The 25,131-nt window shown below is 45.7% G+C and overlaps 1 protein-coding gene and 1 long non-coding RNA gene across 3 annotated transcripts in view; one reads left to right on the top strand and one right to left on the bottom strand.

The window, feature by feature from the left end:
* Positions 1-6,525, top strand: LOC121146427. The gene is made up of 3 exons (XR_005882220.1): positions 1-870; positions 2,826-2,913; positions 4,615-6,525. It is a non-coding gene; the product is annotated as an uncharacterized LOC121146427 (long non-coding RNA).
* Positions 959-25,131, bottom strand: part of PALLD (palladin, cytoskeletal associated protein) — a 390,044-nt gene continuing 365,871 nt past the window's right edge. For both annotated transcript variants that reach the window (XM_040965793.1, XM_040965794.1), the window contains 8 exons: positions 23,808-24,029; positions 19,370-19,519; positions 12,886-12,980; positions 10,644-10,776; positions 6,954-7,161; positions 4,567-4,732; positions 3,977-4,110; positions 959-3,044 (listed from right to left, as the gene is read on the bottom strand). In XM_040965793.1, coding sequence (XP_040821727.1) covers positions 2,872-3,044; positions 3,977-4,110; positions 4,567-4,732; positions 6,954-7,161; positions 10,644-10,776; positions 12,886-12,980; positions 19,370-19,519; positions 23,808-24,029 — 1,281 coding nt within the window. In that variant the 3' untranslated portion in view covers positions 959-2,871. The remainder of the gene's footprint in view (positions 3,045-3,976; positions 4,111-4,566; positions 4,733-6,953; positions 7,162-10,643; positions 10,777-12,885; positions 12,981-19,369; positions 19,520-23,807; positions 24,030-25,131) is intronic.

The raw sequence follows: 25,131 nt of genomic DNA, 5'->3' as shown, positions 1-25,131 counted from the left end.
CTTTTGGAGCTGCCCTTGCATAGGGGAAAATCAGGGTCTAGTTGAGCATTAAAATATATATTAGGTGTTATTAGCTACCTAGCAAGGAAGAAGTTACAGGGTGGAGGAAATAATGGAAAATACGCAGGACTAGTTTGATTTGGACCTCTAAGTTCCCCTAGGTATCTTTTTAACATGTTACATGCAATACGTTTTTGCTTTCGGTGGGGACTATAAATTACAGAAATGACCAGTTTTATCTCTTTGTCTGTTCCCACAGCCCCTCTGTGTGGCAGGCAAGCAGAGGGCCAAATGTGTGGACCAAGTGTTGTCAATGATCTGTGTATTGATGGCTCCAGGTGTGCATATGAGTGTGGGTAGCCACATTTTTTGTTCTAGTACCTGTCTCATTTTCCTCACTTTGAATTGATGTACTCTTTTCAGCATGGGATTGGTAGGTACTTGCATACGTATATGTACAGTTCCAGTGACAGGGAAGTCTAAGGTGGGTTCCGACAGCTCTACCTTCTGGGGTACACAGGCCTCCCACTTAGGTACTCAAAAACAAGTTTAGGCGCTACTTCATGCGATTCTGCAGATATAATTAAGGTCTTTCAGGTGACTTTAAAATTAGGTGACCCCTTGAGAAAGGGGGAGGGCCTTAGGAGAAAAAAAAACCCAGAGGCCTGTGACATGGGGGAATTATCCTTGTGTGCTTTGAAGACCACCATGGTGTGACACTTCTCTCCTGCAATGGCAAGGACCCAGACTCTGCCCTAGCAGGAGAGGGCTGCTGAGCTGCAGGTGGGAACGCAGCTGGCTGATGGTGACTTGAGCCTTTCCAGAGCTGAGACGGAGGACCCAGCCACCACACGCCCAGACTCCAGAACGGTGAGTCACGAATGAATGTTGTCTGAAGCTTCCTAGTTTGGGCTAATTTACTAAGCACTTTGCTTCACAAAATTGCAAGCATTGTTTGTTAAATATTTATTGATGTTAAGTCCACATTACACCAGCACAACAATCCAAAGTAGTAAGATAGTACTTCTCATGATATAAATACAATGTAAAAGGTGGCAAAATAATGCTAGTTAATCCCAAACCAAGAAAATTAGCAAAAGTCATATGCAGAAAAATTTGGCAAGTAAGGTATGACATAAATCGTAATTCTACAATATATAGGCTCATGGGAGACCTTATGGTAATTTAAATTCTGCATTAACAATGCATGTAAGGATGCTCAAAGACACTTGTACCACGCTGCATACCTGCCACCCAATGCTCAGGCCTCGAGTCATTTAAAGCTTGGTAGGTTGGTGTTCAAAAAGAAGTATAAAGCTGTACATGTGAAGTAGTAATAGGAAATACATGGGGTGGTACAGATAGAAAAACATTTAAAAAATACTACATATGAATTGAGTAGCTAAGAGTTCAATACCTTTATTATAAATAATGAAAGATATATATGTGTTTTGTATAAGGAATACAGTGTTTTCATAGCAAAGTACCATTAAAGCCTCAGGTTTTATACCATTAGGTCAAATTATTTTTTCTCCTTTTAAAAATGTGTTGGTTCCGACTTAAAGCCATGAAGTCTGGTCAGAGCCAGCTCAGTTGAGCTGCCGCAGAATCGTGTGCATTCCAAACGCAGTCTTTGCTGAGATGCTTTCACAAGCTACTTAGAACCCAGCACCTTGCTAAGGTGAGGTTTCACGGCAGCAGGGAAGTGGACAGTAATTTCCACTCGCTTTTCTTGGTGCCACGGAAAAATGCATTCTGGCACACCTTTCCCTCAAATAGAGTAGATGCTAAAGGCAGTTTCTCATTTATGCCACTCTTCAGTCTCAATCCATTTTCAACTTGCTCTACACGTCTAAAGTCTTCAACTGCTACACAAACAGACACACTGAAATCTCCGTAACGCATGTGCTCCAGCCTTCCTGCTGTCCCCAGACCCCTGGACTTGGAATGGCAGTGTTTTGTCACCTACACTTTAAAGAAAACCAAAGAAAAGCCTGGTCTTTGCCACCTCTCCTGCCCCTTCTACTTTAATCAAAATGCAGTACACTTAAGCTGTTAGCATTTCCCTTCATTGTCCTCCCGACTCCTTCCAAACCTGTGTTTCCTCCTGATCTGTTTGTGCCTTGCTCATTGTGGTAGGTTAGATGCCTGCCTTTCCTGAAATGGCCTGTACCCCAGTATTACCACTTTTTTCAGACTATATTATCTAAATTAGCCTTTTAATATGGTTTGTAAATAGTTTTCTCCCAAGGTGGCATGAGAAGCAAATACCCAAACAAGAGCTAAGGACTAGGATATTGACCTTCTAAGAAAAGCCCTGATATGAATCCCATTTAAGGCAAGTAGTTTCTTCCTTAACTGTAAAGTAGTTTGCAAAGACAAGGCATTTACTTGGATTTCTTTGTTATTTCCGTTTTCAACCTGACATCATTGCACTCGGTTCATCTGTAGATGTGTGAACACAGCACGCTTCCGAATCCTCGTAGTAGGAGTGGTGGTACAGTTGCCTCATGTTAAACTTACTTCACACTCTGAAGCTTGTAGCACCTATAGCTTGTGTTTAAAGGCACTTGTACATAATATACATTGTGGTTTCCTTGGAACAAATGGATTTCCTTTAGCATTTTGGCATTTCAACCGCTTTAATCACAGCAATTCCAAAAGTTTTAAGCTGGACAATAAATGTGAGTTTCCTGTGCAATGTGTATTTCTATTAGCATCACCTACTTAAACTCTAAGTTTGGTAATATCAAGTAAGAAAAATATTATTTTAGTGTTGTTTCATATAGTCAAAAATGCATTTGTCTTTTTCATAATGCAAACAGGATGGTGTTGATAGAGACTGTGTCTCCACTGTAACCAGAACGGGGCTTACAGGTCCTCACTTTCCACCAAGCCGGGAGTCAGCGTCAGGTGAGATGGGCTGGCCTCGGGCTGGAACGCTGCTCTGATGTCTAGCCCCTGGTCCGAAAGTGCTGCGTAGCGGCTGGCCGAGGGCCGGACTTTTTTGGGCTTGGTGCTCTGTGGCTGTTGATGCCACTGGGCTGCAAAGTAAAAGAGTGAATTCAGATTATTCAGTGTGAAGCACTTGGCTGTTTCAGTATGTCAGGTGTATGTATATTCTTTGTGAATTCACCCACAGTGGAGACATGGAAAATTAGGGTTACAGTGGCATTTTACTCATATATTGTAGAGTTATCTGTATGGGCTAGGGGAGCCATAACAATAAGGAAAGAAAAGCCAAGTGTAGTCTCTTCAAACAGTGCAGCACAGGGAATCTGTTCAGGCAGTTTTTTCCCTTTGGTAGTGACGGATGGATGTGAAAAGCAGTACAGTAACTGAGGAGACACTGATTTGCTGAGGAGCCTACAGTCTACTTGGTCAGGAATTTGAAGTGGGTTCTGGCTGTGAGCACATCATACCATACTACTATATAAAGACAGTTTTAATTTTGGATACATGAACACAAATATCCATTCACAAACATACTGCTGAGCCATTTCACGTATTCCCAAGAAAAGCACTGAACCACAAAAATTCGCATTCCAGGCTCAATGGTGCACACATTTAGAATGCATTAGGACACTATGCTAAGATTATAATATAGGAAGAAATGTTAAGAGTCAGTCTCTGCAGCACACTGTCATAGAATATGAAAACCACAGGGTTAGGCCTTTGTCTACTGTTAACTCCTAACGAAGCCACGACTGTCTTGGCAAAGTGAAAGAAACCAGCATGCATGCAGGTTTTGCTATTAATTCAAAATTCCCGAGTGATACTTGGTATTGTGCTCCTGGTCTGGTTCACTATTAATGTCGAGAAACTATAAATAGAAAAAGAAAGCAATATGAATTTTTTAGGTAAAAAAGGCAGGTAAAACAGTATGGTTGTTTCTGAGATGATCTGCTGAACAGATGTCTGAATTGGTCCTGGATCAGTGAGTGGCCGTGACGCGGGGAGAGGGGGCGGCACTCACTGTGAACGTCCAGCCTGGCAGTGCAGGACACGATGCCGGCCTCGTTCTTGGCAGACACGGTATACCAGCCGGCGTCCTCCTTTGTGGCTCCCTGAATGAGCAGGCAGATGTAGCCGTAGTTGTCCTGGTGCATGCTGGAGGCAAAGATAAAGTCATTAGGGCTCTAAATTTCCCCAAAGTGGCTGCAGACACGAAGCATCCTGTTTATTGAGGGCATTGGACACAGACCGTGCAAGCAGTAGATAATGGGGTCGTGCTTATTCTGGAGGGAGCACGGTCCCCATTACAGTTAATGGACAAGGAGCACAGTTTGGTGGCTGAATCAGTGTGTGCACTTCCTGCCCTGCCAAGGGTTGGCCTCCACAAAGACCACTGAATAGGCTCTCGCCACGGACGCTAGAGGACCAGCTGCTCTTTCTCATGTGGTGAAGTTTGTGTTTTTAATGAAGCATGTGCCTCACCACATGCCATGACAGCCTCCATGTGAAAGCTTACTCCAGCTCTGGGAGAGGAGGGTCGTGGTGTGGCAGGGCTCCTGCACTCCCAGGCTGGTGCCTTGTAGAGACTGCCAAATCCCCCAGTGGCCTCACCTCACTCGGTCAGTGCTGTGTGTGAGTGACTCATTCTCTTTCTTCCAGAATATCTGGGGCGGTGGCACTCCTGAAACACGGCATTCCAGCCGTACCGGGTAGCCTTCAGCGACTCCTGTGTTCTGCAGCTTCTCCAGAAACACGGGGGGTTTGTGCGCTTCTTTAGCTGCAACGAGATGAATTCCCTGTCAGCGATGGAGTGGGCACTCACCAAAGAATTCAGAGACCCAGCACGCTGCGCTCTTTCTTAAGGCCATTTTCACTTTGGGTGGTAGGAGGAGGCTCTGTCTCCAACTTAAGTTTTTTACCAAGCAAAGGTTCATTTGCTTCATTCCACTGACTCTTTCCTCAAATTAGGTCTGACAGACCCCCACAGTGCACTGGCCATCTGCCACATGGCATGCCTGACACCATGGGGAGATGCCTCAGTCATCACTTCGGCTTCACTCCTGAACTGCACTCACAGCCTTTACCAACTGCTGCCACCTAGTGACGGGACCATGACAGTGCTTCTGGGTTAGCTGCCCTGAGACAGCACAGCATTTCAGGGGAGGCATCCCTAACGTTAGCAGCCTTAAAGAGGTCCCTCTAAACTAGGAGTGTGTATCCTATAAATTACAAATTCTCCTTACTAGTTTTTGTAACACTATAAAAAAAGACAACTTTATGACTTGGTCTGAAAATTGCTAATAACACTGAAAGAAAGTTACCATCCAGTGGGAAATGGCTTTCTTGTCTCAGTGCTGAAAATTTCAGGGATAAGGTCTTATTTTCTTCTGAGCTACCTGTGACAAATTTGAGGATATGTGTCTATCTCCACCACCAGTGCCTCATCAAGAGACAAAAGAGCATTTCTGTTCATGCTGGATGTTGCCAGCTGCTTTGCTATGTATGTTTAAGCTCCTAGGCTTAAGGTCTTGAGTTAGAGGATTATATCTATGGAATCTTACATGATAGCTTATTTGCAAGGCAGAATTATGGGAGATTCATTCCCCAGTTCCTGTGGTGGCCAGGAAGGAGCTGGGCTGTCCCCTGTGCTGGCAGGTACCCGGTCGCTTGACCTCTCAGTGCATGCATTAGTGGGCAGCTGGATTGGAGGTAGAACAGCCTCTCCTAGACGGTAGAGGCACCGCAAGGCATGCCACACGATTACCTGACCAAGGCTTATTTAGGGGGAAGTAAAGTGAGGTTCATCTCATCCTATCTGAACAGATGACAGCGGTTAAGACACACTTTAATGTCAGAGAAACACACATTCCATTTTGAGCCACTGCATTACCAGGCCTGGTTATGCACATTTTATCTTAAGTCGTTATCCAAAGGGTGGGGAGGCCGAGATGGCAGTCAGTTACAAAGGTCGGCTACTATGTTTGCTCCAGGCCCTGCACACTGAGCTGTTGCCAGAAGTGCTAATGGAAGCGCACCAAGATACCTCTGTCCCTGGGCCCCTCCTGGGGCCTGAAGGACAGGGGTGATCAACGCATCTAACAACAGCTTTAGTGTGTGGTCGAAGGAATGAAGTCAACCCTGCTGTCTGGGAATATGGAATACATTGCACAAAACATTAAAAGCATGGATATCTTGCAGCACCACAATCCACATTTCAATCGTACTGTTGTGTAGAAGTATCTAGGTGCCGTGATCTGGACTGGGACCCTTGCTGGTGCCACCCACAGAGGAATCTCAGGTATATCCCGCTTTGGCCTAGACCAGCCCTAGTTGTTGCAGCTGTTTAGGAATTGAATCAGAGGATGGGGGATCTCTTTGAAAAACATTCTTGGATTTAAAGATTATTGCCCACAACATTAAGAGCTCTGCATATAAAGAATTTGCTGGGACCAGTGTTATGCTGTGGCTGGTTACTAGTTCCGGTTCAGGTCTCAGCTGCTTCGCTTTTGATCTAGCACCTTCCTGCTTGGGCCCCTGTACCCACTGGCGAGACCTGAAAAAAGCTCTTGGCTTCAGACAAGCCCAGCTTCTGCAGCCACTTGGGGGGTGAACCAGCAAATGGAAAATTTCTCTCTTTGTGATTCTGCCTCTCAAAAATAAAATCTTTTTAAAAATGAATTGATGTGTAGCAACTGCTTTAATTTGGGGAGTCCTGCTGCTGTCAATATTTCCCTATATGACACAAGGAGTGGAGCCAGGCAGCTGCTAAAATTGTTTTCTGTCTTGGCCAGGATGGTGGAAAAAAGGGAAGATAAACAAAAATGGCTGCAGTGAGAGCAGAACAGTTTCTGTGTATGCTAAGTCTTATATCCCCACCAGCTATTTTGGTGGCAGCATCTAATTTTTCCCCAGCAGTTTGGTCTATGTTCCATATTGACTAACACAGAGTGTGCTTCCATTGGTAAACCTGCAGAGAGAAAGGAATCGGAGAAGCCTACCAGCAACCACAAGCTCCAGGCTGAAGGAGTTCTGCCCTGCTCGGTTGGTGGCTATGCAGGTGTAGATGCCGGCGTCCCGCGCCGTGACGGGCTCTATGATCAGAGAGTGCACCCCGTTCTCACGCACCAGCATCTTGTGAGCGCTGTCAGGACGGATAGGCTTCCCGTCAAGCTGCCAGCTTAGGTCTGGAGTTGGCAGCCCACTGACCTAGGGCAGAAAGAAAATGCGTGTAAGTGTCTCTGATGTTAGAACCGAGTGCAGCCACTGCCAGCAAAGGACCAGCAGAGCTCGACCTCTGGCAGGACCAGGGATGGCCTTAGGATCTTTGGTTGCTCTTCGGCTTAGGGCCTTGCCCCGGCTCCCTTGCACACAGAACAACCCCAGGACCGCTAAATGAAGGTGACTAAGTCCCGTCCTCCTTTCTCCTCACCCAACGCAATAAAGATTCCTGGGATGCTGTCAGCATTAGGCTCTGAGGTCTTTGGACCACAGGTAACATCACACACACAGCTGGCATTTACACGCTACAAAGCAGCTCATTGGGGGCAGCCATGGGGACATCAGTCACTGCATCCATCCATACAGAGGATTATCGTTATTTTATAATCCTTGAAATGGAGTAAGAGCAGTATGAAATTACCCAGAAAGCTGTCTCAGCAAAATTAGCATTATAATGCAAATACCATAAAAGTTCGAGAACATAGCGGTTGTGTTGAGCAGAGATGCGATAAAAGTACACTGAAGTGCCCACGGCCCATTGTGCTGTGAAGGGAGGGACTGGACGGCTGATGGCCAGCTGCCAGCCTTCTAGTTCTGCCCAAGATTTGGAATGTGAGGAAGGCACCCAGCCCGCTCTCTTCAGCTTTACTAGTGGGAAATGATATACAAATAAATAAAAATAAAACCAGGCTGCAAAAACAGCTCAAGAACCACCTCTGCCAAAATTAGCCAGAGAACTCACAAGTTCCATTCCTGCTGATATGTGTTCACTTACAGCTACAACAAGGGGCCTCCCACACACAGCAGCAAAGGCCGGAGAACATAATGTCAATCTACATTACTGTTACAGGGGGGAGACTCTGGAAACAGCTGGGCCTCTGATCTCAGGGACAGGCCACCCCGTGCTCACTGCCTGCTGGGAGGGGAAGTGGACGTGGGGTCAGGTTCCAGGCTTTTCCCAAGTTGACAAATGAAGTGGCACTACCATGTGACTAAGTTAGAGCCCAGGCAGGTCGGGCCTTGTGCTGATGGAGGCTGTGGTGTGTCTACAGGCAGAGAGGCCCAGCATACTCACTCCCAAAGTCACAGTGGAGTCGTTCAGTGCATGCAAAGGGAAATAGCCAGTTCTGGCTGCAGTTTGCTGGGAGAGGCAGCAGAGCAGGCATGAATCCCGAGGACTGAGGGCGGCAGTATGGAGCAGGTTTGAACAGGTGATGCGCTCCATGTGCAAGGAGGTGGGATGGCTGGGCAGAGGGTCCTTGTTCCTGTAATAAGTTAATACCCACCCAAGGGGAGCTGGCATGTTGGCCTGCACTGCAGGGCTTCAAGGAGGAAAGTGAGCTAGGGTCCCAGCATTTGGCTTAGGCTCCAAAAAGTTCCCATCATCCCAAAGCTTAGCTATGTCATCCAGGTCAGATCATCACATCATGAACTCAACAAGAAAACATGATCCTTTTGATTTCAGTACTTCGTGATAAGAATAGGGATTCCAAGGCCAGGATTGTGTCCCTGAGCAGTGACGTAACAGTACTGTAGTTTCCTCAGGAGGGTGAGAAATGAGAAAACGGTATGGTGGCTCTGCACTCCTTATTCAGATGCACTTTATCATGCCCAGGGGGCAGACGTTGGTCTACTGGTTGAGGCAGTGCCTTGGGCCGGCATGCTGTGCTGCAGCCTGCCTGCTAACACACACCCTGGGGGGCAGTGCTCCCTGCTGGGGCCCTTGGACCTAGTGCTGGGTCCTGCTCCAGCTGCATCCACAGCTGGCTACTGCAGACATTCGCAGGAAGGAAATAGCAGATGGGAGATCTGTCTACCTTGCAAATGAAAAAGAAACTTTAAGTCTACTTCAGATATGTTATTTTACTACTACATAGCTCATAAGAATTACGATTCTAATTATCATCTTAAAATCATAAAATAGGCTGTAGCTTATCCAAGGAACTCAGTGTCACAGGGGGTCTGCATCCTTTCTGCTAGACTTTGACCAGAATTTTATGTGTTTTTTTTTTTTTTTGACCAATGTCTCTTCTACCCCCTAGTCTCTGGTGGCCACCCTTGTGCTGTCTGCTTCTGTAAGTTCAGCTTCAGCAGCTCCTACTGCATGATGTACCTTTTGGTGCCTGGAATATTTCATTTAACACAATGCTCTCCAGGTTCATGTATACTGTCCCGATGCTTCTTTTCAGGGCTGAGTTGTATCTGCTCTAGATGTCATCTACTAACAGATTCAGGGACCCCTGGGTAGAAGCACATCTTGGCTGCCAAAGAACATGGAAATGCAGACATGTCTCTGACATTCATCTTGTTTTCTTAAGATATACAGCCAGCAATGGGGTTGCTGGTTCACACGATAGTTCTTTAGGTTTTCAAGACTGAAAACACAATGAAATACATGGAAACTCAATGTAATCCTTATTTTAAAAAGTATTCTATGAAGGAAAATATCTTGTTAGAAATACATTTATTCTATGTATTTCTAGACGTTCACATCAACTTCTAACTTGCCCAGATCCTATATTTGTGTTCTGTAATTCCACAGTGAACCAGCAGAGGGAGCGCAAATAATTTTTTTAAACCATTCCTTTAGTAGCAAAACTATCACTAAGCAATGGGGCAAAGAATAAGACCAACAGAACCTCAGAGCATCGGTTCTTACAACTGTGTCACATACAATTTTGTTTATCAGCTTCTAAGGCCTACTCAGGGACTCTGGTTCAGGACTCCCTGCTGTGAGGCAGGAGGAAGGATGGCACTTAGTTCTGCAAATTACGGCGAGCAAGCAGATAGCAGATGAGTGGAACGGCATGTCTACGGCCAAAGCCTCAAGACCAACCAACGATCAGAACATACAGAAGGTCTATCCCAAGAACTATTTCAATGTGGAAAACAACTGCCCAGTGACTTTCTGGAGTATGGTGCATAGAAAACATGGTTAGTATAAAGTTTTTTTTTTTTTTTTTTTTTTTTTTTTACTTTTTTTTTTTTTTATTGTTGCTTACATTGTATTATGTAGTACAGTTTTATAGGCGCTGGGGATTCCCCCCACCCCTCCCATAACCCTCCCCCCATGGTGGATTCCTCCACCTTGTTGCATAACCATAGTTCAAGTTCAGTTGAGATTCATTGCTTGCAAACACATGCCTAGCATAAAGTTCAGCGTCTTATTGTCCAGATAAGTTCAGTGGCCTCTTGGGGAGACCTTCTATGGTCTGAAGATAGGTCTAACAGAGTAAAGATCCGGTCAGTTAAAAGCCCCAACAAGGCCTCAGTATCAATATACAACATTATGGAATTAATTGACATAGTAATGGGTAGACAATATGTTAAAAATAATGCAAGTTCCATTCTTCGAAACATCTGGGTTGAGACAAAAGCATGTTTCACATTTTCCTCCAGTAGGACCACAGAGAAAAGGCAGCGACGGGAGAAGTGGGGTGGAGGGTTGGTGGGCAACGGCACGCTCTTACCTTGCAATCCATTCTGCAGAGTTTGCCTTCTTGAATGGTCAGGTCACCAGGAGCTTGCAAGAAATGAGGTCTGAAGAATCGCTCCTGAATCGGTTCGTTCTCGTCCCCGCTGTCCCTGGACCGAGAGCGAGGCCTTAGAACAACATGGAGGGCAGACAGGCAGTGTTAGTGCTTGGCTTTAGGCTTAGCTTTTCTTATGAAACATGGATGATAGTGAGAAAACTTCAGAAAGCTCATGGAAATGGAATTAAGATTTTTATTGTGGCACAATTTTGAAATCTGTGCATTACGTTTTCATTACTACTATTCATGAATATGTAAAAGATCCTTCGCATGCATGAACTTGAAGATGTGTCACATTAAAATGACTGTCTGGTAATTGCACGTTCTAAGAGCTTTATGAAGTATCCGGTAGAACTCCTTACCTGACACCTACCCCCCAAGCAAAATCTCAGAAAAGTGAAATCTGACTAAAGTTGGATTTTTATGATAGCCTGCTGCTGACTGTAGTCGAATGTAAAGGCAGACACGGAACCAAGAGGTGGAGCACATCTTAGCATACTTGTCCCTCAGTGCTTGGGAAGCTTTTTGAAAAGTAGTTCAACTGCTACTCATTTATTAAGGAATCTGTGGTTTGAAAAGAAATTACTATTAACTTTCCATTGTGGCTTTCATTTTGTAAATTAAAAGTTTTTATTTTATACAAATGCAATATATTTTTAATCAAAATTCCTTCTCATATTAACCAGGCAAATAGCTTTTCTAGTCAACTTCACTTTTGTCTTAGCTATTCATGTTTCTTAAGGCATTATTTTTTTATTTAAAATAAAATTATGCAAATCTCTTAGCTGTATGCATGTCTCATTTTATGTTGCCAGAGGAACCTTTAAGAGGAATAATTTTAAAATAATTGCAAGAAAGACTCAAAAGGAGGAGGTAGAATATAAATTGTGTCAGTAATCACTGGAAGACAAGTTTAAAAACAATTAGGAAAAGCGAGACTTGGACCAGAGAAAGATTAGTGTACTGGGCTAATGCTTCAGCTTTTTAAAGCAAGTCCATATCTACCCTTCTGCATACAAATCTAATTTATGAGAAAAATTCTTCCAACTACCCACTGACATAAGGAAAAATTTAAATGTATTGAAGACCACAAGATGAGCAGAAGAGACTAATCCAAGACATGGATCACTAGCTGAGCATGAGATGTTTCCAGCCACCAACACAGGCCTGAGCTCCCAGGACCAGGCCCTGCCACGTCACACAGTGTGTCCACGCTGAGGCTGCGGGCTGTGTGGAGTACCACTCCAATGACACACGTGGAACGTTTCCACTCGGGCTCTGAGCCTAACGTGTCCTCACTGACAGTGTCTACGTGGACGGCCTGTATAAGCTTTGCCGTCAGGAGAACCTGTAAAATACCTCAACAGGAACCCCAGTGGACAGGCTGAGGGATTTAAGTGTGTTCTTTGTTACGGGTGATTGCTCTGTCTTCCTAAGAAGCAATGGCCTTTGCCCAGCCTTGTCTGTCATCATTCCATAAGCATTCTTGCATAGGTTCAGGGCTATCAGACACAAAGCACAATCTGATATTAGCAGATATTTGAACATTTGAAACAGGACAAATCTCACAAGTTTTATAATGTAGGGTCTGATGTTGTGGTGCAGCTTTTGTTTGTAACATCAACAACCCATAAGGGTGCCAGCCTTTCAAGTAAGGAAATCTTTTTTAAACAAATTATGGCCTAATGGTTTTAGGTTTGGACCTAAGCAGTTGAGCGGTGAACACTAAGAAACAAACTATTTTGTTGTTTCCCAGCCTTTTGGCTCAGCTCAAGTGTAGAAATGAACTATTTCAAGAAACGTGCTTACAGGAGCTGATGCCATCAGCTCACATGCTTAGAGAAGCATGGTTTCAAGCTTGGAATCCTTCTGGCAAATATTTCTGTGCATATGTGCCACCGTCGGCAGTAGCTGCATCTGGATTTCTCCGTATGGAAAACGTGCCCTAGGTAATGTATTCATGCTGATGTACCTCAGGCTTAAGCACACCCTGGCAAATGTCTGTTTCCTTTCCCTTTCTCTTTGTGAATGGCATAGTAGCATAATTATTGAGGAGCCAAACCAAATTTGTACTCCCATTCCAACTTCTCCTTGGGCTGGCTTCTATGGTTACGCTATGATTCTAATAGTAATAAACAGTTAGATAATGATAAAAGCACAGTAACAGCCTCTACAATACCTTCTGACATGAGGATGGCCTGAGGGGGAGCGAGGACTGCGACCTCTTTGGTTGACTGCCTGGACCATCAGCCGGCCGGTGCAGCTGATGCGGCCCTGCGGAGACACCAGAAAGAGGGGTTATTGACTTAGGTAAAACTATTACCCACCGAGCAGAGTCTTGTCTATTGGGCATTCTCCAACAGGTTACTATTTCCTAGCCAGCCAGTGTGCCATTAGCCATGACCCCGGCCCAGTTCAGGTCCTTACGCTTTCCTGTTATACCCACAACAGGATTTAACATGAGAGCCCTGCAGTGGACTTTATCCACAAAGATCTTCCTGACATCACAAGTTGAGCTGTGAAATAGGGCAGGACTGTGGTATTTTTTCTGGGGACTAGTCCGTTGCCATTCAGGTTGTTTCCACTCCTGATACCAGGATAGATGCTTTTTCTGGCAGATTGCTTTGGTGCTTGTTTCATGATGGGACACACAGTCACACAGCAAGGAAGATGTCAGCAGGATGAGACAAGCAACGGGTACGACAAGAGCATGGGACGGTGCGGGGAGCATCAGGATCATGTGGCACCATGCCTTCCTGAAGTCAGTGTACTGGAGATTGAAGCAGTGAGCTATCTGTAATGTGTGGGGCCTGTGATTAGTGCCTCTGCAGGAAACTGTCTGTGCGTGCTTAAGTTTGCCAGGTGACAGTTGAGAGCCGTCATTGTAGGGCACAACGAGGAGATCAGAGGACCACACATTGTTACTGCCTTTTGTTTCAGCTCCCTGTTTCGCTTTTCTGTAGAACTAGCAGAGTACCAGGATAGAGGATTTTCTCCTTTACTTTCCTCCTTCCCTTTCCTGAAGAATGAACAGATACATTTCAAAATTCTGATGTGGACCAAAAAGTAACAGCAGGCAAGCAAATATGAGGAGCAGGTTTCTCCTGAATGAGTCACCCTCGTGGAGTGTAGCTTAGGGGAGAGCAGCCTACACTTGGAATTCTACCACTGGCTCTCACTGTCCTTCCACGTTGGCTGCCAATGCTGAGAAGTAGCAGAAGCAGAAGGGTCCACATGTGTTGAAATCTGTATTCCAGCTGAGGGTGGGCGAGGCAGGGCTGGGGCTGGGTGGAACGTGTTTGTGCAGAGACAAAAGGCCTCACAGCAGGATTCAATGAAGGACCCAGATCTAGTCCTGAAGCCTGACAGCCCCACAGGAGTGGACGGGACCAGGAGCCTTCATCATTGCCACACGGAAAGGCATTCATGAGGGGCCCAGCGTCACCCATCTCATGTCACCAGAGATGTGGCTCCTCTGGGCACAGTGTTGAGAACACCATGAAGGAGGCGCAGAAGTAGGACGTTACTTCTCACCTTGAGTAACTGGGCCAGAAGCTTGGAACACATGCCAAACATTCCCTCACACTGAGCTCTCAGCAAACAGAACAGGCCCCAAACCAGCTTGAAATCTAACCATTATATCCCCTCAGGACCGACTGACCCATGTTTGACTGCTGTTCTCGTGGAACCCTATAACCATTATTTTCATTTCACCTCTCTAGCACTAGACTTGCTGTGGAAAATCTAGCTGTGACTTGCTTAAAAGAGCCTTATTATTATGCCTGCACTTAGGATAAGCTGCCCCCCCCCAACAGCCATGAAGTAGGGTACACAGTTGGGCATTTGGCTCCGCAGGGATGTCATGTCTCTATGCTGTTTTCCCTGCTACTGCTTAAACCACACACGCAAGTGTTGCCCTGGAATAGTTCATTGGCCTTCAAAAAGGATTTGTTCTCGTTTGCTCTTTTCACATGTACACAAGCCTTTGCTTCTGAACATGAAGAGAGGAGGCATAGGCTTAGCATGGCCAGGTACATTTAGAGAACAGCCACATGAAAAATTCCTATAAAATTTTGACATTAGATCTGAAAAAGACTAAAAAGAATTTAGCAACCTGACATGAAGCCACCAAGGTACAGAACGGCAAAGTTCAGGCTTTTAAATTGGAACCTCTTATTTATAAGGAAGATCGCATTCAATTCACGCTAAATAATCTCATCACCGTAAGACACCAGTTAACCCCAGCAATCGTAACTAGCAGCACCGTGGTGGCCTTTGCTTTCATTGTTTTTCTCATTCCTGCCTGCTTCATGAATGACACATGAAACAACAATGGAAATGAGTGCGGAAAGTTAATCTCGCAGTCAGCCAGGAATCCATAGAATGAGGCTGAAACCAAACCTGATCAGTCTGGTACTTCCCTGTGCCAAAAAAAACCCAGAGTTAAATTTAAAGCTTACAGAAAAAATAAGCTGAATTCTTCAAGTGATCCTAAGATGTGCAGCTTGTACAGATTATGAAATGTAACTTGTGGCACACAGGTCTTTATAAATGCTTGCCACATGTATACATAATGTTGTTTGAGCAGACATCAAACTGCACAACAGCCGTTCCAAACTCTAAGTGCAACACTAGTAACTTAGCAACACAACAAGAGAGAGTAAAACATGCGTGTTTAGATCCAGTCGTGTCTTACAGATAGGATTAGCATCTAAAGCAAAGCAGGTTGACAGCTCAGTTTGGCATTAGGTTTGCTGCAGGCCTGTGCCATCCCTCACCCCGTGCTGCATTCTGGGCTGGACTCCGTCTCTCCTGAATTGCTCCAGCTGCACTTGCTGCAGGTGACGTGCAATTTGGCGGATGCGGAGAGCACTGTGTTCCAGCCTTGGTGGAACTTGGATGTCGTCAACCACATCCAGCCTGCTCCCAACTCCCGGAAGGTCAGCGCAGGTGGAAAAAGACCACATTTTGGAAAATACTCTGCTGGACCTTAGGGTTTTCTCCTCCCCTGTTTCCCATCCTTCTCTTGGCTGCTTTTGGTAACTGTTTTCCACTGCTCAGGAAGTCCTGCGGTCTGTGTTCCATTACTGCACTGGGTTTTCCACCCCAGCCTTTGTCTCTTTCCCTTGGTCATTTCACATCATATAGGCTACAGTGGTATTACAAGAAAAATCCATGCAGCTGTCTCCCTTCAAACCCACATGGATTTTAAATATGAAAGAACGGCAGGTCATGCAGGGACATCCAGGAAGCACAGTCAGCTCCAGTGTGTGACAAGCGGACTTCTCGCTCTTGGGATGAATATGCATCTTGGGAGATTTGGTTTTGAATTTCGGAAAGTTTTTCTCAGTGCCTATTTAGGACATGCCTCTTCTAAGTCATGCCTTAGTTCACATGTGGCAAGAATAACAAAACATCTAAATACAGTTGAGCATCCTTAATTCAGAAATTCAAAACTGTGCTGACACAGTGCCCAGGAAATGTTACATTTGTGGTCACTTTTATTCAGGATACTTAGATTAGGGGTGCTCAACCAGGTAAAGTTATATGCAGATATTTCTGCAAACAAACTACTATGAAATCTGAAACAAGTACGGTCCCAAGTATTTTAGCTATGGGATACTCCACCTGTATACATTAACATTATAAAGGTGGAGTTCGGGCTATGTTGTACAATTTTTATCATGACATTCATACTACAGACAATATTTCACACCAAATGTTAGAAAAACAATCCGCCACTTTTCATGGTTTCAAATACCACATTGTTTTGCTAATGAGCAGTGAAGTCCATTTTCACATTCTAGACCCTGACATACAAAACCTATATTTGGCCTTTTGGGATTTAACCACTCCTGAAGACTCCAGGAGGGAATGAGCAGTTCTATACTTGGAATTAAAATCGCCCAGATGACATGCTCGATGACTTGGGCCAGCAATAACTCTCAAATGTCATAAATATTAAAAATGCTCTCGCAGCCATTTCAATGCGATACACACACCCGCATGCTCAGTCTAAAGCCCAAGTGTCTACTTTCAGAACTTCCCCAGACCCGTGATGAGCTTCTCCCCTTCCTTCTACCTGTTTTCCACTATGCAGGTAGAAGCCTGGACTCTCAGCCCCAGCTCTCACTGGAAATACTAGGTGTATCAAACTAAGCTCCACAGCCAGCCATAGCTGGGATTGAAGGTTACTGTGACTTTTGGACTCTTTTGAGCCCCTGACAAAGGACATTCCTAAGACCCTCTGTTGAAGACATGGCAGGGTAGGGGTCTACAGATGGAAGGACTGGCTGCAGAGACCCAGTGTCCAGCACGGGGCTCAGGTGGGGATGTGGAAGGACGGCCTGGGGCATGTGCTGAGGCAGTGCCCACTCTCTTGGGACCTTCTCTCGACCCTGTGGGTGCAAACGTGACTTCCCAGCCCCATGTGTGGCTGGTGTTAGCTGCGCTGTGCTGCGGCCATGGGCCAGTCTCCACCCATTCCCACAGCTGTGGGTGGAGGGGGTAGTGAGAAGGAAGAGCCAGAGGACCACAGAGCAACAGCATGGCTCCTCAGGTGTCCGCCAAGCATGGGGGCTATCACGTGGGGTCACAGGTATCTGCATGACAAACAGCAGCCAGTGTGTGCTGGAGAAGCACACTGAATGCCAGGCTGAAATGTGGACTGTTTGCATCTGCAGTCCCAGTCATCAGGCAGTCAAGGGCTAAGTGACTTGTTGAAGAACTCACAGGCCACAGAAGCTCCATGGGAGATTTCCCTGATGCTACAGCCCACTTCCCCTCCTAACCATGTGGTCTGGCCACCCAGCCCTAAGACTTTAGTTTCTTCACCACTGCCCTTCAGTCTTGACCTGTCTGGTGTCATTACTTGCTGTAGATTTCTCTCCCTTCCTCCTTTTCTATATTCACAAAGATAGTTTTTACAGGGGCTGGGGAGGAGAGGGGGGTAGGACGACATTTGCTTATTTCATGGATACCTTGGAACTGATCTATTTATGTGATAGAACACGAACCATCCAAGATTTGTCCCCAGCAGTCTTCCTTCATCTCCTGACTTCATCCTAGTTTGCCAAGAGTCTGGTCCAAGACACTTGCAGGTCAAGACTGCTCTGCCACCTTGAACTCTGCACTGCGTCATAGGCAGCAATCGCCTGGTCCTTCCCTTAGAACTTTTCCACATGTACAAATACATTAGTGTAATTTGAAGATGATTAAAGCCAGACTTATAATTGCAGCTTTGCATTTCCATTCTTTTGTCCTACAAGATGGCTTATACCAATTTACAACGTGTTGGGAAAAATGCCTCGCTATTCCTAACAGGATGCCAGTCCTGCAAGTGCTTAAGGAATGGTGATGATTCCTTCCTCATGATACATCCCAGCCCCTCTGGCAGAAAGGAGGAATAAGGAACTGAACAGCATGAAAAAAAAACCCTGCATTTTTTTTTCTTGAGTTTTCTATTATTTGGTTAACAGGCAGAAAACAGGAAGTTAAAACATGTTAGTGGTCAAAGAGGCATGGTGAACATACAGTAAGTAAAACAAGGTAAGTCCCACCTTTGTTGCCTCAAGGGCAGCAAAAGCATGAATGCCACAGGCATTCAAATGCAGGGTGATGCCCAAGTGCCTATGGATTAAAAAGTTCAAGCTGCCAGCAGAGGCACTGCCAGGGCAGTGTGTGCTGGGCTGGTTCTCACCGCCTCCCTGGCTGCAACACTTGAGTTTCCTTCTAACGCTGGTGTGGCTGCAAGAAAGTGGCCTCCCATGACAATGGACCAAAAAACCAGACAAACCCCACAGAGCCATTTCAAAGTTAGCCTGTAGGTGTGGTCAAAATGATTTCATCATTTCCTAATGTCGCTTCAGTTTTTGATTGAGAGAAATAATGAAACAGATGCAAACACAGAAGAGACTTTAACAAGTCCTCTTAAAAGCATGACTATACAATAAAATTGTAGATTTTAGCTTCCGTTTTGCTTTTGAAAGATAAAAGGTATTATCTTCAGGCTTCATAAAATTAAAATGACTATCATGCATTGAGCTCATCTAGTACAGAGTCACTTCTGCCCCATCTGTGTCCCACAGATCCTGCAGAATGCCCTAAAATGAAACACTGCATCAAGAAAAATTTGCAGACTTATCCTGAGAATGGGAAACCCAGCAACTGCCTAATAAATTCAGAAAGGTGGTTGACCCTTTAAACCTAAATCTCAAGCCAATACAAAAAAAGCGCCTTTTTTTTGGGGGGGGGTGGCAGGAAACAAATCCGAATGCTCTCCACAGGCAACGTAAACACAGTAATCCCTCCGGACTTACACACTCCCTCGTTCTGTGGCGGTGTGTGTCCTTTTTAAATAGCTTCACTTTTTTGAATTTTCCTGCTGTAGCTTCCCATGCCACTCTTTCACACAGTGACTATTTCAGAGTACCCATGAGGGAACGAACCTCTGCCCTGGATCACTACCGTGGACCACTTGCTGCACTGAGTGAATTCACACGAGAAACAAACTTTCTATCCCCAGAAACTGGGATGGAATACAGCTTCATACACACAGCAGCGGCCCCTCGGGTTTCCATCGAGCTGTTCCCCTGGCCACTCACACGCTCCCACGAGACCCAGCACTTACAGCGCTTGGCCCAGACCCCGCGCCCTCTCCACACCTGCGGGTTGGCAGCCATGATTGTGTAATTTCCGTCGTCGTCTAGGGTGGAGGCCGTGGTGTGCAGAGAGCAGGTCCCGTCGAGGTCTCTCTGAATGATGTAGTGATCGCTCTTGGGCGAGATCTGCTTCCCATCTTTAAACCAATAAATCTGGGGGGTGGCAAAGAAGGATTACAGCTGGTAAGCGAGCGGCGGTGGCATGTTCTCTCCCTGCCTGGAGGACTGCTCAGTATCTAGTGTGCGGGCTGCAGAGCTGAGCTTCCATCTTCAAACATTTAACTGAATGAAGGAACACTTGAACAGAATATTGATTTCTGAGCAAAAATAGTAATAATAATAATAACCCACAAAAACCTGGTAACAAATCCAATCCAGATTCAGTTAAAAATTATAGATCCTTAAAAAAATGGAGATAAAAAATAAGAATCTATATCATGCTTGTGTTTTTTAAAATACTGAACTTCTTTATGCAATTTAATTTATGCATTCATTTCACTGATGAATTTCATGTATGATGGAACGGAGGGGTTTCTGCTGCATTTTGGCAGTGATCATGTTGCTGAGGTATTTTCCTGTTTGGCCTCTGTCTTCTTTCCAGCAGAGGGGCAACTTCAATGTATTACTTGTCAAATCCAGGTGAAAAGGCTGTATGAGAGAACAAAGCAGACCTTGAACTTGCACCACTCTGCTGAGATGTGTTCACCCAATGCAGGTGGGTGCCAGGGAGGACGGCCACAGGGCAGGGCTGGGGAGGGTGGAAGTCTACTGCATTGCCGCTGGGCCAAGAGGCATGTGATGAAAAGGCTGAAAAGCCCAAGAGGGAACTGGGACTGACAGAAAACTCCAGTGAAAATAAAGTAAAAGTAAATTATACTCAAGAAAACACCAAAGTGCTGGAGGCACAGTTTTAAGATACCTAACTTGAATTGATGGAGATGGAAAAATTAAAATCTTAATATTGATTAGAAAATTTTACCTCTTTTAAAAATCCTTGCTTCCCTCATCTTTAAATAAGATTGGTTTATGACCATTCTGTTCTTATTTTTAAAAAAAGATTTATGTATTTATGTGAAAGGCAGTTACAAGGCAGGGAGTAGGGAGACGGAAGAAGGGAGATAGAGAGAGATCATCCATGAGTGGACTAGGCCAAAGCCAGGGGCCAGGAGTGGATGTAGGGGTCCAAGCACACAGGCCATCCTCAACTGCTTTCCCAGGTCACTAGCAGAGAGTTGGACTGGAAGAGCAGCAGTTGGGACTCGAACCAGCACTCACATGGGCTGCCATGTCACAGGTAGCGACTTAACCAGCTACGCCACAACACTGATCTGGTCATTTTTCACAATATATTTATTTGAGAAGGGCAGAGAGTGGGGGCTCCCATGCATTGGCTCATCCCTCAAATGCTCTCATTGGAGGTTGTACCAGGAACGGGTCTCCTGTGTGGTGGCAGGGGCCAGCTACTTGAGCTACCACCTGCTGCCAAGCAGGGTAGGCTTCGGCAGGAAGCTGGACACAGAAGCCCAGCTGGGACTGGAATCATGCCATGCAGCTCCTGGCCCCTCCCCTGAATGCCGCCCCCAGTTGCCATGTCTGATGGAGGATGTGAACTGCCCAGTCGGCAGGTGGGCCCAGCAGAAGGCACCTCAGTGCCCACAGCCCCACCTGCCATCACCGACATGCTATACTAATCTCTGCATCGCCTCTCCAGACTTAAGGTCAGGGAAGACAAACTCTCTTCTCCTTTACTCTATAAAAAACATTTACTTTTTTGAAAGAAAGGGAAGGAGGGAGCCAGGGAGAGAAGGTAAGAGGAAGAAGAGGGAAGAATGGGAGGGAAAGAAAGGGAAGGCAGGTGGGAGAGACAGAAGAAGGGAGGGAGAGAAGGAATCTGAATAATCTTTGTGAAACCTTTATTTTTAATACAGGAAAAGGCTAGCAACATCTAATAGATGTGTAATTTATCAAACTGTGCACTGTAACTTTTCTAGCTTATACCTTCCAGTTAGTTCTAAATGTACAGTAACTTCAATCTCTGGATGCTTAAAAGCAAATCAGGCTTCCCACAGATTTGATGTTTGGTTTTGCTTCCATTTTAGCACAATCCGTACAGCTCGGATAAGTGACTCAGGGGCTGCTGTGCTCCCCTGCTCAGCGTCTGTGTACTCCACACTGTCAGAAGTTCAACTTACTCTTTTTTTTTTTTTGTAAAGATTTATTTTTATTGGAAAGTCAGATCTACAGAGAGGAAGAAAGACAGAAAGGAATATCCTCCATCCATTGGTTCACTCTCCAAGTGGCCACAATGGCCGGAGCTGAGCCGATCTGAAGCCAGGAACCCGGAGCTTTTTCTGGGTTTATTACGTGGGTATAGGGTCCCAAGGCTTTGGGCCATCCTCAACTGCTTTTCCAGGCCACAAGCAGGCAGCTGGAACATGCACCAGCACCCATATGGGATCCCAGCACATGCAAGGCAAGGACTTTAGCCATTAGGCTTCTGCACCGGATCCTAGGCTTCCTCTTTCTAAAGCAGTTTCCCCTCCCCGACCTCTGCCTGCCAACATAGAAAGGCACAATTTTACAAATCACAGAGTTGAAGTCTTGGGGACTGGCAACATGGCACAGTGGGTGAGGCTGCCACTGCAACGCTGGCATCCCCTATGGAGGCCAACTCAAGTCCTGGCTGCTCCACTTCCTATCCAGCTCCTTGGTAAGGACTGTGGAGGATGGCCCAAGTGTTTGGGTCGTGCTACTACCCACGTGGGAGACCCTCAATGAAGCTCTTGGCTCCTGACTTTGGCCTGGCCCAGTCCTGACTGATGTTGCCATCTGGGGAGTGAAACGGCAGAAATGATCTCTGTATGTATGTATATATCTCTCCATCTCTCCCCATAACTCTGATATCAAATCAGTCTGTCTTTAAAAGAGAGAGAGAAGGAACTGGGCACCAGAGCTGTGCCTGTGCCTGAAGTAGACAGTCAACAACAACAACTACATTAAAGTTTGCATAACCATGGCTTCCCTGCATTACTTCACATGGTATAGAATCCTCTGCACTTGGGGGAGTTAGTGCATTCACAGAGCTCAGTTGAGCCATTTTTCCTTTGGGAGTAACCACAATTAGTAAATGACATAGATGAGTGATTAGCTCAGTTATTCAATGGATGTTGCTAAGGCCCGTCCCCCTCCCTTCCTCCTGCCTCCCATCCTTTATACTCCACCAGTCTTTATTTTTTCTAATGCCCCTAAAGGAAATCCTGAACTTCACACATTTTACGTCCTGGGTGTTGAGAAAGCTCATTTGTGTCTCAGCCTCATGCTGCACACGCTGTATTTTTCAAAGGTTGGTTTGTCTAGTGGAAAGTGAGATAGCGACAGAAAGAAAAAGACTGGCTGAGTCTGGGGGCAGGAGGGAGGTGGGGAGAAGAGATGGAAAAGTAGGAATGTAAGAGAGGTCAATGATTTTTATCTTTGGGACAAGACCTCTGTCCCCGTCACTGCCCCCATCAAGCAATAAGCCCCTGATCTAGCCAGCGTGAGGCCAGCCTGGATGCTTCACCCTGCCCCCCTGGTGTCATGTATGGCCTCGGGGGCCTTCAGGCCAGCTGTGAGCTGTGAGAGCAGGTGGAAGGGGTACTGACACCTGGGATTCCCAGTGGTGGGCTTCAGCCAGTGCTGCCCCTGGCTCCTCTACCTCCAATACAGTTTTCTGCTATTGGTCTAGAAAAAGTAAAAGATGGCTCAAGTGCTTGGGTCCCTGCACCCATGTCAGACACCCAGATGGAGCTCCAGGCTCCTGACTTTGGGCCTGGTCCAGTTCTGTCCATCGTGGTCATTTGGAGAGTCAACCAACAGAAGAAAGATCTCCCCGTCTCTTCAACTTTCTCTGTAACTTTGTAATAAAATGTATATTTTAAAATAGAAGGGTTTTTTTTTTTTTTCTATCTTAAGGTTCATTTTTCAAATGCTCCCAACTGCTTAGGCCAGGGAAGCCGGGATCCAGGAACTCCACCTGGGTTTCCCACATGGGTGGCAGGAACCCAAGTACTGGGGCCATCACCTGCTGCCTCCCAAGCACATTAGGATGAAGCTGGTTTGGAAGCAGAGGAGCTGCAACCGGAAACCGGCATGCTGGATAGGGGAGGCGGGCACCCCAAGTTTTGAAAGCGAAACTCTTCCTTAACAAGATACAGTCTGCTATGTTTTGGGTATGTCCTTCTGAATGCATCGGCTGCCCCAAGACAGCATTGTTGACACTTGGGACCCTGGGGAGGAGACAAAGTCATGATTCTGTTGTCATGAGTGGATCAATCCTGCCCAACTGCTGGGAGTGAAGCACTACGGCACCTTCACCAGCTCCAAGACTGCCCAGTCTGCAGAACCGAGGACCAAAACCACCTTCGCTCCAGGCACCAGGACCCACCACAGTGTTTCAGCTCACCTTTGGCTTTGGGTTTCCAGCCACTCTGCACACGAAAGTCACCGGCATTCCCTCAAAGATCTTGAAGTGTTTCAGCTTCGTCTCAAAGAACGGGGCCACTCCGTTTTCCACAGGTGCATCTCCATGTTGAATGTCATCGCCCGATTCATCCACAGGAGACCTTTCTAGCCTGTACTCTATTTCACTGATGAGTCTCTGCTCACAGCTGGACACTTTGTATTCCTGTATCAGACAAAGCAAGTTCACTTCAGCCACTGCAGTCCCTGGGGCCATGGTCTGTCTCAAGAGTTCCCTTCCCCTTTCCAGTAAAGCACCTGGGTATATTTTTTATCAAAGAACTTAAAAACCACTTGGTCCAAGTCTAGCTCAACTTTATACAAGGCAAAACTCAACAAAAACATCTGGAAGCCAGCGTACATGATTATTTCAAATTGTCTTCAGGTCCACCTTAAAAAAAAAAAACCCACATATACACCAGAAAAAAGCCAACCAATGAACATGACTTCTTTTGTTCTTTTTTCTTTCTTGGCAGATACAGGGGAGAGACTAGGTGGGTAGGGAGGTGGGAATAGAGGAAATGAAAAAAACAAAGAGCAAAGACTAGGTATTCCTAAACTGTTTGTAAAACTCAAACTGGCTGGGCCACTGCAGGAGAAAGTTGGTGCAAGGCAGGACCCCAGTGTGCAGGCACACAGCACATATGGCTGGAAGCTGGGTGTTGTCCAGAATTTTATCAAATGAGCAATGGCCATGTTGCCACTACCTTATTTCTCATGTAACAGCTCCGTTTCTCCTGGGGCCCTCTCCTTAGCTCTGCAGAGATGGGCAACCCATCCACTGTAAAAGTAAACTAGGGCTAACAGGCTAGTCATGAGGTTGGCTGCAGAGGAACACAAAAGCAAGACAAAACAAACTTGGACATCCCTGGCGGGCAAGGTAGCCCATTTGGAAACATTTCTTGTTTGCTATTAGGCAAGGGATTATTCTCACCTGCTTTTCTGCTAAAGAAGTTACTCTACTCTTAGCTCAGTTTGTTGATTAGAAGAGAGGAATAGAATGGTATGGAAAAAACCCAAACTGCAAAAAGCATGCCACAAGTTGTTTTTGTTTTGTCCAGTTTCTACATCTTTCTAGAAACATAGACTAGAAAGCTGTTTGAGATTTGAAGTTCACCTTGCCCATTCATGACAGAAGTAAAATTCCTGTTTGTTGAGAATTCACAAGAAAAATAATGTGGTAGTAATGTTGTGCTTCTGGTATACATGCAAACTGATCCTGGTCACTGCCCTTCTGATACACGCGTGACAGTCCAGACAGACACACG

The sequence above is a fragment of the Ochotona curzoniae genome, unplaced genomic scaffold (assembly GCF_017591425.1).
Source record: "Ochotona curzoniae isolate NIBS_2020 unplaced genomic scaffold, NIBS_Ocur_1.0 scaffold_4505, whole genome shotgun sequence".
NCBI lineage: Eukaryota > Metazoa > Chordata > Mammalia > Lagomorpha > Ochotonidae > Ochotona > Ochotona curzoniae.
The sequence above is the reverse complement of the archived record's forward strand: the minus strand, read 5'-3'. Positions and strand labels throughout refer to the sequence as shown.